This window comes from Echinops telfairi, unplaced genomic scaffold (assembly GCF_000313985.2).
Source record: "Echinops telfairi isolate 266 unplaced genomic scaffold, ASM31398v2 ScPeMD7_655;HRSCAF=1070, whole genome shotgun sequence".
Classification (NCBI taxonomy): Eukaryota; Metazoa; Chordata; class Mammalia; order Afrosoricida; family Tenrecidae; genus Echinops; species Echinops telfairi.
Genome location: NW_022104553.1, coordinates 4185733 through 4201093, shown reverse-complemented (window position 1 = coordinate 4201093; position 15361 = coordinate 4185733). Strand labels below are relative to the sequence as shown.

General features: G+C 37.9%; 1 protein-coding gene across 1 annotated transcript in view; it reads left to right on the top strand.

Annotated features, from left to right (window-relative positions):
- The window catches only part of WDR64 (WD repeat domain 64), a 253246-nt gene that overhangs the window by 182821 nt on the left and 55064 nt on the right, over positions 1 to 15361 (top strand). The window contains exons 17-20 of the mRNA XM_030886170.1: positions 9477 to 9578; positions 10867 to 10936; positions 12417 to 12453; positions 13059 to 13198. Of these exons, the coding sequence (XP_030742030.1) occupies positions 9477 to 9578; positions 10867 to 10936; positions 12417 to 12453; positions 13059 to 13198 (349 nt within the window). The remainder of the gene's footprint in view (positions 1 to 9476; positions 9579 to 10866; positions 10937 to 12416; positions 12454 to 13058; positions 13199 to 15361) is intronic.

The window sequence follows — 15361 nt, the reverse complement described above, 5'->3', positions numbered from 1 at the left end:
TCTTCAGCGATCATGTTGAGAAGGTGAGCATCACAGAATGCTGGATTGTTAGAACAAAGTGTTCTTGTGTTAAGAGAGTACTTGAGTCGAGGCCCAATATCCATCTGCAACCTTAATTCTTAACATAGAGATATGAGTACATAGTTCTATTCCCCTCTCATTATATATGTATTTGCATATATACATGCCTGTATTTAGGCCTCTATAAATGTCCTTTGCCTCCTGGTTCTTTCCTCTATTTCCTTTTACTTCCCTCTTGTCCCACCATCATGTTTGGCTTTCATTCAGGTAATTCCTCGCCGCTACATTGCCCTTGATTAAGCCCTACTAGGCATCCTACGACCTTCATTCCATTGATTTTAGTTCACTTGTTGTTCCCTTCCCCCTGGGTTGGTTACCCCCACCCCTTCCTTTCTCCTACCTCCCCTTCTCCCGTATGCCCCTGGAACCATTGGTCCCATTCTTTTCCATCTCTGAATTATTTATCCCACCTATCTTTTCTAGATAGACAAACAGATACATTAATAAGTGCAAAAACCTCACAAAGCCAAATAAACCAACAAAGGAAGTCAAAACCAACAAAACTATAACAACAACAACAAAACAAAAACAAAAAATAACAATAACAAAAAGAAAGCCACTGACAAAAAAGAAAAAGCCTATAACTAGTTCAAGGTCTGTTTGTTGGCCTTTATGAGTATTTTCCAGTCGAGTCTGATGGGGTGCCACAATCTGTCTCCAAAGTCTATTTTTTATATTCCCCGGGGGCTTCATCACTCTGCTCTCCCTGCTGCTCTGCTGCATGCCCTGATTGCCTCACCCCAGTGTGATGGGGCCAGACAGTGCACTATTCCTGCACTGTGTCTCCAGTGCTATCCCCTGTAGCACCATGGTTCAGTGAGGGATGCCATGTTTTGATTAGAGTTTTATCTGTTTTACTTTTTTATTTTTTGTTAGTTTTCTTTTCTGTTTGTCCATTTAAAAAATGTTTTTCTGTATATGAATTGCAGGATACTTAAATCTATAGAGCAATAACTGGGTTCATGGTTCCTTGGGAGTATGGCAGGGAAGTTTGAGGATAAATGGGAAGTTAATTATGATGAGTGCAAGAATGAAGAAAATATTCTATAACTGATTATGGTGGTGATTGTACAACTCTTCTTGGTATTATTGAACTATTGAATTGCATTCTATGTGAATTATATACCAATAAAACTGTTGGGGGGAGATCAAATGATAAGGTATAAAATTTTAACTACATCTACCTTAGCCCACTTTCCAATGCAAGGTTATTCACATCTCTGCTCAATGATCAGAGGGAATTCACTGGATGACCCTGCAAATGGATTTTCGGCATTCATTGTCATGCGTAGCCTTCCGCAAACCAGATACTCGGATTTTAAGGTCTAATAGCGTTGCCTCCTCCAGTCTTGGATTTTATAATTTATAATCCTGGCTCACATAGGCTGGTGTGCTTGTTCCGTGTGGACTTAACTGACACCTCACTTAGAGGTCTTCTTGTTTTAAGATAAGCCTTTAAGACCCCAGACACAATTCTTTCTGATAGCCAGGGACCATTTGACTTCTTCACCACACTTGCTATAGCACCCATTTATTCATTTATCTCATCATGGGGGCAGGTACTGAGTAGGGTTGCATCCAAGATGTAGGACTATGATTAAGTGTGAGTTCAAAATCCATTCATATATCTGTGCTTTATACATGTCACTGGTCCACATTGGAGACAGTATTATCATTTTATTAGAGAACATTATAAATCATCCCCATGAGGCATATTGTAATTGTATTGCTAGTCTCATTAATTTTGGCAGTGGTGTCAAATTTTAAATAATTTTAAGAAAAGGAAAGTATACGTGTATGTAGTTGTTATGGTTAGATGCCTTTAGTCCCTTCTGACTTAAAGGACCCCTATGTACAAAAGAACAAAATACCAGCCAGTCCGGCACCATCCTTAGTTGTTCTTACGTTTCTGCCCATTGTTAAAGCCAGTGTGTCAATCCACCTTGTTAAGGGTCATCCTCTTTCTTGCTGCCCTTACACATTTTACCAAGGACAATGTCATTTTCCAGGGACTGGTTTCTCCTGATAACATGTCCGAAGTATTTGAGACAAAGTCTAGCACCATCCTTGCTATTAAGGTTCATTCTGGCTGTGTGTCATCCAAGACAGATGTGTTTTCTCTTTGGGCAATCAGGGTATAGTCAATATTCTTTACCAGCAGAAGTCAAATGCATTGATTCTTCTTCATTCTTCTGTTGTCAATGTCCAATTTTCACATGCATATGAGGTGACTGAAAATAATAAGGCTTGAGTCAGGCACAGCTTAGTCCTCAAAGTAACATCCTTGCTTTTCAACACTTTAAAGAGGTCTTATGCGGCAGACAAGTGAGGCGTTGTTTTTTCTCTTGCCTACTGCTTCATGAGCATTGATTGTGGATCCAAGCAAGACAAAATCATTGACAACTTCAATCTTGTTGATCATGATACTACCTATTGGTCAAGTTGTGAGGATTTTGGTCTTTCCATTGAGTTGTAATCCATACTGAAGGCTGCAATCCCTGATCTTCATCAGCAAGGGCTTCAACACCTCATTTTCAGCAAACAAAGTTGCATCATCTGCATATTGCAGATCTGTATTTGGACTCATTCCAAAGAAAGGTGACCCAAGAGAATGCGCAAATTATAGAATAATATCATGAATATCACATGCAATTAATATAGCTATAGATAATTCAACAAAAGTTGCAGCAGTGCATTTGGAGCAGCCAGGAATTTGGGCCAGAATCAGAAGTAGACGTGGAATGAGGAATATCAGTGTTGATGTCAGATGGAGTCTCTGAAAGCAGAGAATATCAGAAAGATGTCTATTTGTGTTTTATTGCCTATGCAAAAGTATTCCACTGTGTAGACCCTAACAAACTATGGGTAGCCTTGAGAAGAATGAAAATTCCAGAGCACTTAATTGGGCTCTTGAGGAACATGAACTTGGTCAGGAGGCAGTTGTATGAACAGAACAAGGGAATGCTACATGGTTTAAATTCAAGAAAGGTGTGTGTCAGGGTTGTATTCACTTACCATGCTTATTCAATCTATATGCTGAGCAAATTATCAAGGAAACTAAATTTATGAAAAGAATGCGATATCAGGATTGGAAGAAGGTTGATTAACAACCCGAGATACATGTATAGGACAGGTTTTTAGAATAACATACATGGATCGCTGACTGGACACTATTTACTCATCAATGAAAGTAAAAGATAGGGCAAAACTTTCAATAATGCTTGTCCACAAAGTGAGCTTGCTGGACTAAAAAGCAAAGAAAGTATGAAAATAACAAGTATATGATCATGTTGAGTTGCCATTTATTGGGCACCCTCAAGGCAAAAGTCTCACCCAAAGTCCAAAGTCCAATTCCACAACCTTCAGGTAGTAGTTATCTGCTGCTGCTTACACAAAGAAGTTTCAGCCTGAAATCCAATGAATTGGTTCACTTCCTTTAATCTGCTCCAGGTGTCTTGAAGGTGAAATATAGTTTTCTTAGTGGGATTCCCAAATTGAATCTTTCTAGTATTGCCTGTGAAGGATGTGGTGCACTCAAAAGGACAGAGTCTAAAATCCTGATTGTCTATAGTACACTGCCTGAGTCACCAAGGGCTGAATAGAGAAAATAGGTTCAAGACAAGCATGTCCCCCCAACACCTCTTTAGAGTTCCCTCTGCACCTTTGTAGGGGTGCCTGTTGATTTGGTGTGAATGTAAAACAAAGTTATATGATGGATTGGTTTCCTTCCTCTACACCACTATGAGAAACTGATCCCAGATGAGGTAAGGCCTCCTCTGTCAAAGTGGTTAGGTAATGTACAAACAAGGGGGTAATATATGGATCATGAGCATATAGGCACACCACTTTGTTGCTTGGGAGACCAGATTAGATTACATGACCCGAGAACAGATGCCTGCTTTAATATTGGTGTTTATCCTTATAGCAGTGGTCTTATACAATAATCATTTTGGGGATTGTTGAACTTTGCCCAGTATTATGGTTTCCAGATCTATCCATCTCATATGACTTTTTTTGTGGTAACATCACTGTATTTTGAGAATGCACAGTTAGTCTTCCATTCTGTGTGTATACCAGAGTTTCTTTATCCATTCTTCTACCGATGTAGAAGATGGGATGTTTCCAGCTATTATGAATTATGTTGCCTGAACATGAAAGAGCATTTGTCTATTCATGCTGTGTCTCTTACTTCTTTGCAGAGATATTATTGGGTCAATCCTAGTTGTTTTAGAAGCACTATATATAAGAGTTGTACATGTTCACAAGCCCACCAGCAGTGTGTAAGATTTTCAGTCTCTCTGCACTCTCTCCAGCATTTGTTGTTCTCTGTGAGTGTAAGGTGATAATTTGATGAAGTCTTTTGAAATGCATAGGTGTTTTATTTGTAGTAGGGCCCTGTCATCTATTTTGTCTTCTACTTTGTGTGCTTCCTTGTTTATATTTGGTAGTATGTGTATGCCCTGAAGTAGAGCCCTCACGTTTGTCCCAATCTTCTCATTAATAATTATAGCTCTGGGATTCATACTTAGGTCTCTGATTTATCTTGAGTTCATTTTTGTGCATGTAAAAAAGTAAGGGTCCTGTTTCTTTCATGTGCAGCTAAAGATCCAATTTTGCCAGCACCATTTGTTGAAGAGGCTGTCTCTTTCACATTTAATATTTTGGCCATTTGTTGATAACCAGTTGTGTGTAGGTGCATACATTTATTTCTGGAGTTTCTAATCTGTTACATTGGTCAATGTATCTATGATGTTACCAGTACCAGGCTGTTTTGACTTCTGTGGCTGTGGAATAGGGTTTGAGGTTGAGTAGCGCAATGCCTCTTACTTTACTCATATGCTTCTTTATAAGGAGACTTTGGCTTATCCTGTCTCTTCCTTCTTCATGTGAAGTTGACAATTAGTTTTTCCATTTCTTTAAAGAATGTAGTTGGAATTTCAATCAGAGTTGCATTGTATTTATAGATTGCTTTAAGTAGTATTGACATTTTCATGGTGTTAAGTCTTCCTTTCTATGAACACAAGCTATCCTTCCATTTGGGTAGGTCTCTTTCGATTTTGTGTAATAGTGTTCTGTGGTTTTCTTATTCTGAGATTTAAAAAGATTATTTTTCTTCTGAAATTTCCTCATGTATTGGAATCCAATGGATTTCTGTTTGTTAATTTTGTATCTTTCTATTTTGCCAAATCCCTAAATTGTTTCTAACAATCTTTTTTTGGAGTCATTTGGGTCATCTACATATAAAATCATATCATTTTCAAATAGTAAGACTCACTTCTTCTTTGCCCAGTTGCTGGGTCATATGGTAACTCAGTTTCCATCTGTTTTAGATATCGCCAGATCGATTTCCATAGTGGCTGTACATACTTAGAAGTCCACCGGCAGTGGATGAGAGTTCCTGTCTCCCCACAGCCCCTCCAACACTTGTTGCTTTCTGATTTTTTTAATTGGGCTCTCTTTGAGGGTGTTAGGTGGTACCTCATTGTTGTTTTAATTTGCATTTCTCTTATGGCTAAAGATCAGGGACATTTTCTCATATGTTTGTTAGGCATTCGGATTTCTGCCCCTGTGAAACTTCTGTTCAGGTCCTTTGCCCACCTCCTCAGTGGCCAATTAGTTTTTTTCATTTTGGAAGCTAGCAGAGTATTGTAGATTTTAGTAATAAGGCCTTCGTCTGATGTGTCATTGCTAAAGATATTTTCCTGGTACATGGACTCTCTTATTACTCTCTTGGTGAATTATTTTGATGTACACAGGTGTTTTATCTTCAGTATATCCCATTTGTCAAATTGTGCCTCCTCTGTGTTTGTGTCCTTCCCTATTTCTGATAGTCTATGTATTCCCTGTGCCACAGTTCTCAAGTTAGCCCCAATTCCCTCATTGATGGCCCTAAAAGTTTGGGGTTTAACTTCAAAGTCTGAAGAATCAACTTCTTGTTGAAGTTCTTTCATCACTTTTCTGTTTTCCATTTCATTTCTTTTCTATCTAATCTTTGGAGGTTTTTTCCCTCTTGTTGCAAAGTTCATATTGTTGCTCGCTCTAGTTGTTTGAGGTATTGTGTTGAAGTGTTCATTTTAGATTTCTCTTCTTCTTTTCATATGTGTGTTGATTCTTGTAAATTGTACTCTGATAACTGCTTTTGTTGTGTCCCAAGATTTGGGTATGTTATGTTATCATTTTTGTTTGTTTCAAGGGATTTCTTAATTTCATCCATTATTTGATCTACTAACCAGTCATCTTAACTAGTATATTATTCAGTTTTGATGCATTTCACTTTTTGTTCTTGTTCTTTCTATTGCTGATTTCCAGTTTTATAGCATTGTGATCTTGGAAAATGGACTCTGGGATCTCAGGCTTTGGGGTGTTTTGTTTTGTTTAATTTGTAAGGTTTACTTGTTGGCCCAATATGTAGTCTGTTCTACAGTATGTACCATGTGCACTGGAGAAGAATTTTTCTCCAATGTTGTCAGGTAGAATGTTCTGTATAAGTCTAGGAGATTTAACTGGTTGATTATGTTGTTTAGCTCTTCTGTTTCTTTATTGAGTTTCTTTTCTGATGAACTGTCTTTCATTGAAAGTGGCATGTTCAAATTTTATACAATTGTTGTTGAGCTGTCTATTCTCTTCAACTCTGTGAGGGTTTCACTGATGATGGGTTACTGGGTTATCTAGGTGTAGTTGGCTCTGTCTTGTGCTATGTAGGAGATCTAATAGGAACTTCACAAAAAGGATAGAGAAGGTTTATTGGGTAATGCGGAGGGGAGAAAAGAATGAATTAAATGAAAGTAATAATAATAAGGGGGCAAAATTATTTAAATAGGAGAAAATATATCTCGGAGCAGTAATAAGGATTAATATGTATTGTGGAAATATATTTCGTGAGAAAAGAAGAAAGAGATAGTGGGTAGAGCAGGAAAAAAGTATAAGCAACAGGAAGATTTATGTATATAATTATAAGAAGGAATAGAATGAAAGAAGAGAAACAAAGAAAAGAGAGGAAGAAGGAAAATGAGGGTGAAAAAGATAAAGATGAAAGAAAAAGACAATTAAAAGGGAAAATTGTAACTGTGCAAAGAGAAATAAAATCAAAAGACAGGGCATGGCTTGGGTGTGGGTATAGAGTTATGTTGCTAAGGAACTTGAAAGTGAGCAAGCCTATGCCCTCAGGAGAAAAGAGAAAAGAACCCTGTTTTACAAAAACCTTATTGTGATGGGTCTGCCTGGATCTGTGGGCATTCTTGTGTTAGCATGGGAGCCATGCAGGTCCACAGGTGGGTGAGGACACATGGGAAGGGAAAATAAGAGGAAAGGGGAATCATAGAATAAAACAAAACACAAAAGCCAAAAATAAGTTCATTAATTAAATTAAGTGAAAAAACAAAAAGCACAGTTTGAGTGGGAATTCCTGATCTGAGGATGAGCACATTAAGGGCGGAGCCTTGGAGAAGGAAAGGAGGGAGGAAGGGAGGAGGCAAAGAAAAGTGGAAGGAAAGAAGAATTGGAGAAACTCATTGCTTGGGTAGTGGGGATTTCTACACCAAACTGACCATGTGATCTGCTATCCATGCAGGGCCCCCAGAGGCTAGATATTTGGTCCCCAGCTAAAATATTTGTCTGGGTGGGTTGGACTGGAGGCAGGGAAGTATCCACTTATGCAAGGGAGGGGGGGTGCACAAAAGCATCTCAAGTCACTGGTCAATGTTGAAGAAGAATCAATAATAATCACCAGGCATTGTTGATCTCCAACTTTAAGAAACTGTGGTGTATTTAGCATGTACATTCTTTGCCTAGTTTCCAGCAAGTACAAGACTTCTGGTTTCTCTCTAATAGTTGCTGAGTTTATTTTCCCATGCTTGTTGCCTGGTGGTCATATCCCTAAGTCTCTTCTATAAACTACTGAACACCCTTCATATACAGCAGTTTCTCACCCTCATATTAGTGCAGCTTGCACACTGTGTCAATTTGTATATAACTTACTAGTCGACACATAATTTAAAAGGCACAGACCACTGTCCTGATCCCATAGCCTAAAAAGTGTTCAGTTCACCTGAGAATATCTCTTATTTAAACCTGGAGATATGTTGTTGAAGTGCATGACATTTTATTAAGGGATACATGCAAATTAAACAGCCACCAGAAGGGGAAAAAAATCTAACTGTTGTAGGTCATCTATAGTGTCCTTTTCCTACAAGAAAACATAATTTTGCATATAAACACATAAGGTAATTTATCCCAGCTTTAAAGACTCTAAAACTGAAGTTATTGTCTGTATTCCAGGTGGAAGCCATTGCTATCTCAGCCTCAAACCTCTCCCAAGATTCCTTTACCAATCACTGAATAACCTGTTTGTTTTCTCTACTGAATTATAAAGTCTTTAAGAGAAGTATCCTATTTTATTCAAATTTGTCATTCCAATTAGTCAAAATGTAGAATTCTAGTTTTTAAACTACATTAAACTTCTAGGAGGGTCCTCCAGAGGATTGTATAAACCCAGTCTCTCACCTATAAGCAGTAGAATTAGATCAATTAATTAAATTTAAAAACAAACATGTTAAGCTAGTCAATATTATGTTGTGATACAAAGACTTATTAAAGACGCTAGGAGCCTTGGTTGCACAAGTATTAAGCATTTGGCTGATAACGTATAGCTTGTGGTTCAGAACCACTCATTCATTCTACAACACAATGGGTTGATGACCTGCTTTTGTAAAGACTGCTGCTGTGGACTATTGAGTCCTACTGGGCTTTCCATCTGTATGATAGCAGATCACCAAGTCTTTTCCATATAGCAACTGGTGTGTTTTCACTCTCAAACTTTAGATCTGCAGCTGAGTACTTAGCCATTGTGTCACCAAGACTCTCTCCGTAAAAGATTACAGCCTAGACAATCATATTTATAAGTTCTACTCTGTCATATGGAGTTTCCACAAGTCAGATATCAACTTAGTAGTCCCCAAAGCAACATTAAAACAATATGTTCCCCAGGGGGGTGAAGGGAGACATTGGACGGTATAAGACATGAAAATAATAATAATTTGTAATTTATCAGGGGTCCATGAAGATGGGAGGGTGGGGAAGGAAGGGAAAAAAGAGGAGCTAATACCAAGGGCTCAAGAAGAAAGAAAATGTATTTAAAATAATGATGGCAACATATGTACAAATAAGTTAGAGACAATTGATGTATGGATTGTTATAAGAGCTGTAAGAGCCCCCAATAAAATGATTTATTTTTAAAAAACTACAATATGTTCAAACTCTAAACTTCTAGCTTTTCTTCATTTTCAATAATATAAACATTTGAGGAGCTGATTCACTCTACATGGGCTATCTGATTGTTAAAATATAAATTACTTAATTTGGGGATTTTTTACCATGGAATATATGCTTATTTCCAGTTACCGACCTGAAGATTGCTTCACTGTGGACCCTGACTTGGATCCCAAACGCTTTAGAATTAATGACATCTTGTTCCTCTTTCGTACCCCTGAATGTGCAAGGTACCTCACTACTTACTAATCATGTAGTAATGTCTAAGACTTATGTAAGTGATCTAGAAATTGTTCTCCCTACCTTCAGAGTAAGGAAGTACAATTAAGGAAAGACATCGGTTGGGTTGACTACCTCATTTTAGCTGTCTGCCTATACCATTACTTCTTTCATATGTGGGCTGGTTCCCTTACTATGTCAGCCTCACAATTTCCTTTATAGCAGCAGCAGAGATGGAAAATGCCCACCTGTCTACCTTTAGTCAAAATCTAGTATGGGAGACTGAAAAAAGAAGAATCTATGAGTTTGAATTAGGGTACTGGCAAAGAATATTAAAAGCAACACTCCTAAAGGCCAACAAGCAGTCCTTGAACTAACTACAAGTTTTTCTTTCTTGTTGTGTTGTGTTTTGTTTTGTTGTCATTGGTTTGCTGTTGTTGTTTTGTTTTAGATTGTTGCTCAGTTTTGCTCTGTCTTGTTTTTGTGCATATTATTATCTCCTCAGGTCTGTTTAAATAAGATAGCCTGGATGAACAATCTGGAGGAGAAAAACAATGGGACCAACAGTTCCAGAGAGACATGGGAGAGGGAGAGGTTGGGGGAAAGGTAGTGGTGTTAACAAACCCAGGGACAAGGGAACAACTAGTAATCCAAATCAGTGGTAAGGAGGGGTAGGAGGCCTGGTAGGACGTGATCAAAGGTAATGTAACCAAGAGGAATTACTGAAACCCAAATGAAGCCTGAGCATGATAGTGGGACAAGAGGAAAGTCAAAGGAAATAGAGGAAAGAGCTAGGAGGCAAAGGGCACTTATAGAGGTCTAAATAAAGGCATGTACATATGCAAATATATTTATATGTGAGTATGGGGGTAAAAAAGAATATTGAAAGCACCCCGGACTGCCAAAAGAACAAACGGATCTCTATTTGGAAGAGGTACAGTAAGAATGCTTCTTGGAGACAAGGATGGTGAGATTTAATCTTACATCCTTTGGACGTGTTATCAAGAGAGACTACTCCCTGGAGAAGAGTTTCATGCTTGGTAAAGTAGGTCAGAAGAAAGAAAAAAAAAGAGAAGCTCTCAACAAAATGGATTGACACAGTGGCTACAACAACGGGCTCAAACATAAGAACAATTATGAGGAGGCACGGGACAGGGTAGTTTTTTGCTCTGTTGTCCATTGGGTGACTCAGAGATGATGAAAGAAGAAACAACTAAACTTAAAGCAGAGAAGAATATTCTTGGAGTAAAAGTGAGTATTTTAATTTGTCTTCCTTGGGTCTCCTGTCTCCCTTTGTAGGAGATCAAGCCAGGATTCCATATGCTCTTCATCTCAGTGTGATTCCAGTAGGGGTCCACAAAGCAGCAAGGTAAGCATGAAATGGGGAGGTTAGGTCTTCCTCTTCTAGTCAGTACTACTCCAATAATAGATCACTTTAGCATTTGGGACCCTCCTGTGATTGAATATAAAGATAGAGAAAAATATGTTTGTGGATGTATCTATGTGAAAGTTATTTTTTCCCTTAAAAATAGGTCAGTTTTTCTGTGTTTTAAGTACTTTTACATATGTGAATACTCTATGCATGATTATGAACATTAGTTATTTGTGCTAGGTTTATGGTCATAAAATAATAAAGTACTTTCACAGCATAAATTTTGCTGAAACACTGGTATAGATGGGAATTGGAAATACAGGGAATCCGGGACGGATGAGCCCTATAGGACCAGTGGTGTGAGTGGCGAAACAGGGAGGGTAAAGGGAGAATGGGTAGGAAGAAGGGAGCTGATTGCATGGAACTGTGTGTGTCCTCCTCCCTGGGGGACAGACAACCGAAAGGTGGATGGAGGGAGACGTCGGACAGGGCAAGATATGACAAAATACCCATTTATAAACTATCAGGGGCTCATGCGGGAGGGGGGAGCAGGGAGGGAGGAGAAAAATGAGGACCTAATGTCGGGGGTTTCAATGGAGAGAAAATGTTTTGAGAAACGATGTACAAATGCGCTTTACACAATCGATGTGTGTATGGATTGGGATAACAGTTGTATGAGCCCCTAATAAAATGTTTAAAAAAAAAAGCATGTATTAGTCTAGGTACTTTGGAGAAACAAATCCACAGCGACTCATGTATAAGAGAGAGTTTTATGTAAAGAAAAGGTGCATCACAAAAACATCCCAACCCAATGCTGCCCAAGCACACAAGTCCAACATTAACCCATTAACACAACACCAGTCCATAAAGTCCTCCACCTCACAAAACAGAGGCAATGATGCCGACTGCAGGAGGAAAGCTGAGTCAGTGAACGAACAAGCATCTCAGCACAAGCAGGGGTCTCCACACGGCTGCTCCAGCACCAAGGGCTGCATTGGGGTAGGTCCATGTGGCATCTCCTTGGGGATATCTTGTAGGAAGTCCATCTTGCAAGCTGAAGCAGGGAACTGCTAAGGCAGCTGCACCCGGGGCAACCATCACAAAACAAGAGACCCGAGAACTAGAAAGACGAGCTTCACCACCCATTTATCCCTCCACCTTTCAACCAGCCCCATATGTGATTATCGGCCAGGCTGGCACAATTAACTATCTCAAAGCACTATCCATATTTCAAGGAGACCAGATGGAGGAGTGGCTGCTAACCAAAGTTGGTCGTTCAAATCCACCAACTGTGAGAGAAAGATGTGTCAATCTGTTTCAATAAAGATTTACAGCTGTGAAAATCCTATGGGGTGATTCTAAATTATTTTTAAGTTTAAAATAGAAATTTAACTACTTCAAAAACCCTACACATTCGATATATTTCATTTCTGTACAATGTCATGGAAGTATTGTCCTTTTTCTTCCACTAATATAGGGAAGCAAACAAAGCATCCATGATGCAGAAGTTAAAGGTCAGTATGAAACCCCCCCTCTTTTCTATCGTCAAAATTCCTTTGATATAGGCAGTTTAGGTAATAAAATTATCCGTATGAATACGCACACATTCTTTTGACTGCTGTGTGCTGAGATGCTATACGTAGTTCAAGAGGCACTATTCAGAATACCCATTATCATGCTTGTAAAATGCTGATTCTAGATTTTAACAATATTAATGAACTTCTTAAATTTCAAACAAATTTACCTAAAACTTATACTACAGTTATAAGACAATTAAATGTGTAAGATTTATTATATATGCAAATCTTGTATATCTGGTTTTACCTGTATTTTACAGTGTAGGGCTGTTTTAATAGGACCAAAAATGGGCTTTCCATTTGTACTTCTTTTAGGTTTTCCAATGACCTGGGGTCCCACCTGGGTTTTGCTTTATTTTGTTGTTGTTTTGATGCTTTTGCTTCTGCCATAATTGAAGTATGCAGAGGCTATTAAAAATTCTATGGTAATGAAAGTGCTGGATTTTCTCTTTTCCCAACCTGCTCCATCCTTTATTTCCTATTAAATTCAGAATTCCAACCTGTCGTAAACATCATAGTTTCTTCATTGATTTCCTCAGCAGGTGAGAATACAAATAGTTTAGTGGGAGAACAACAATTCATGGACAAAAAGCAATATGGAGGCTCCAATTTAGTAGAAGCTCAACCACCTATTCTCGCCACTGCACATGAGGATGGGCACCTTCGATTGTGGACTATAGAGGTAATGGAATCCATTATTTACTTACAATAGGAAAGACTGGAAAAGAAAAAGAATTGTTAAATGAATATTTCTTCTTTCATATGCTATCTAATTGTAATGTTCTAGTGTGTTGTTTTTTTAAGTTGTATTTCTTTAAACATTTTTATTATATTTTTATGGAGATATACATCACATATCATATAACTGACACATTCTTCTTGTACTCATTGTTATCAGCTCCCCATTTCCTCCTTTCCTCTTCTGCCATAACCCTAGGTGACTATCAATTCAGTCCGTTACTGTCTCTGTAAATCTATCTGTCTTGGGCTCAAATACAGAGAACTACACAAAATACAAACAGGAAACAAAAGAACAATGACTAGATAAAACATAGATACACCTCCTTCAAAAAGAAAGCATAAAATGTAAAAAACAGAAACAAATTTAATATGAGTCAAAAAGGAAATCAAATGATAATGTTTTACATTTTAACCTAACTACATCTGCTATCATAGACTTTACAATGCTCTCTGATAACAACTCTATTCAGATCTCACAACTATAGTCAGAGGAGATTTACCAGAGGGTTAATCCATGTGTACTCCCTGACAAAGAATCAATGCTGACTCATAGCAACCCTATAGGACAGGGTAGAACTGCTTACTTGGGTTCCAACACTATCTTTTGGGGAGTATAAAGCCTCGTCTTACCATGTTGGAGGCTGCAAATGTATTTTGGGCTTCCACTGTCATCCATGGTCTTCTGCAAACTGAGTACTAACAATTTAAGCTCTAATATAATTCCTTCCTTTGGATTTGGATTTTATTATTTACAATTCTTGGATCACACAGGCTTGTCTGCTCCCAGGTGGCCTTGATTGATACCTCATTTAGATAGCTGCTGTTTTTAAGACAAGCCTTTAAGACCCCAGATGCTATTCTTTCTGATAGCTAAGCACCCTCTGGTTTCTTCAACATAATTTTGCTATAGCATCCATGTCTTCAGCTAAATTGTTGAGTTTGCCAATTTGTAAAGGCAATGAAGGACAGTGGGAACTCAAAACCCATCGGCAGCCTGGTTAAGCCTCTGGTAAAACTCCTCTGGACATAGTTGAGGGACATGAACATCTTTACTATCAGACAAAGCTTATTGTAAACTTGATTATGGTGAATGGAACTACAGGATAATATCATACCTGGTCATTTGACCTTCCTCTTGACCCATCCCGAATTGCTCTAGCTTTAAATATTTTAATTTAAATATTTAAATTAAATATTTTAATTTAAATATTTGTTCCATGACAGGAATTTTCTCTCTGGCTTATTTGAATATTGCTGGTGGTATTTTCTTTCTTCCTCTTTATTTTGATTTTTTAATTTATCTTTTTTCTGTTTTGCTTTTATTGTTTCTATTAAGCTTCTCAGTTTACAAAACACAGAAGGAACAGATGCATAGAGACAATAAGCGATGCAGTGGTTTTTCAGTGACGGGAGGGAGGCTGAAGGGAATTGGAGAGCAAATAATGAATGTCGGAGAGGGAGGGTGCACTAAAACTGATTGTGATGGTGTATAGACAGCACTTTTTTTAACTATGGAAATGTATGATGTGTGAATTTCATATCAATAAAACTATTGGGGAAAAAAGTAATAAAACAAATTGCTGGGTTTGCAACATGTTCACTGATAATACTATTAAAACATGACAGTTTTGTAATTCAAGGGATCAAATAAATAAATAAAACTGCTAAGTTAACTATTTGAAATCTGATCTATTTTTAGGAATAAAATCATATGATTATTTTACTTCATAATTACTTGAATGTTTAATATTCTCCATGCATTTACTATCTTTTTGTGGGATAAAAATGAAATAAGACATGGCTGCTTGGGCCTGTTGTTATTATATGACATCAAGTCAATTCTGACTTACAGGGAAAATTGCCTAGTCCTGTGCTATTCCCACAAGCATTGCTTTGTTGGAGCAAATTGGTGCAACCATTTTGTCAGTTCATCTCAATGAGGATCTTCCTCATTTTTGCTGACCCTCTTCTTTACCATGCATTATATCCTTTTACAAGGACTGATCTCTCATGATGATATGTATAGATTAAGTAAGGTCAAATCTTGCTGTTCTCGATTCTCCAAGACAGATTTAAAAGACGACCTTCTGGCAGACTATACTAT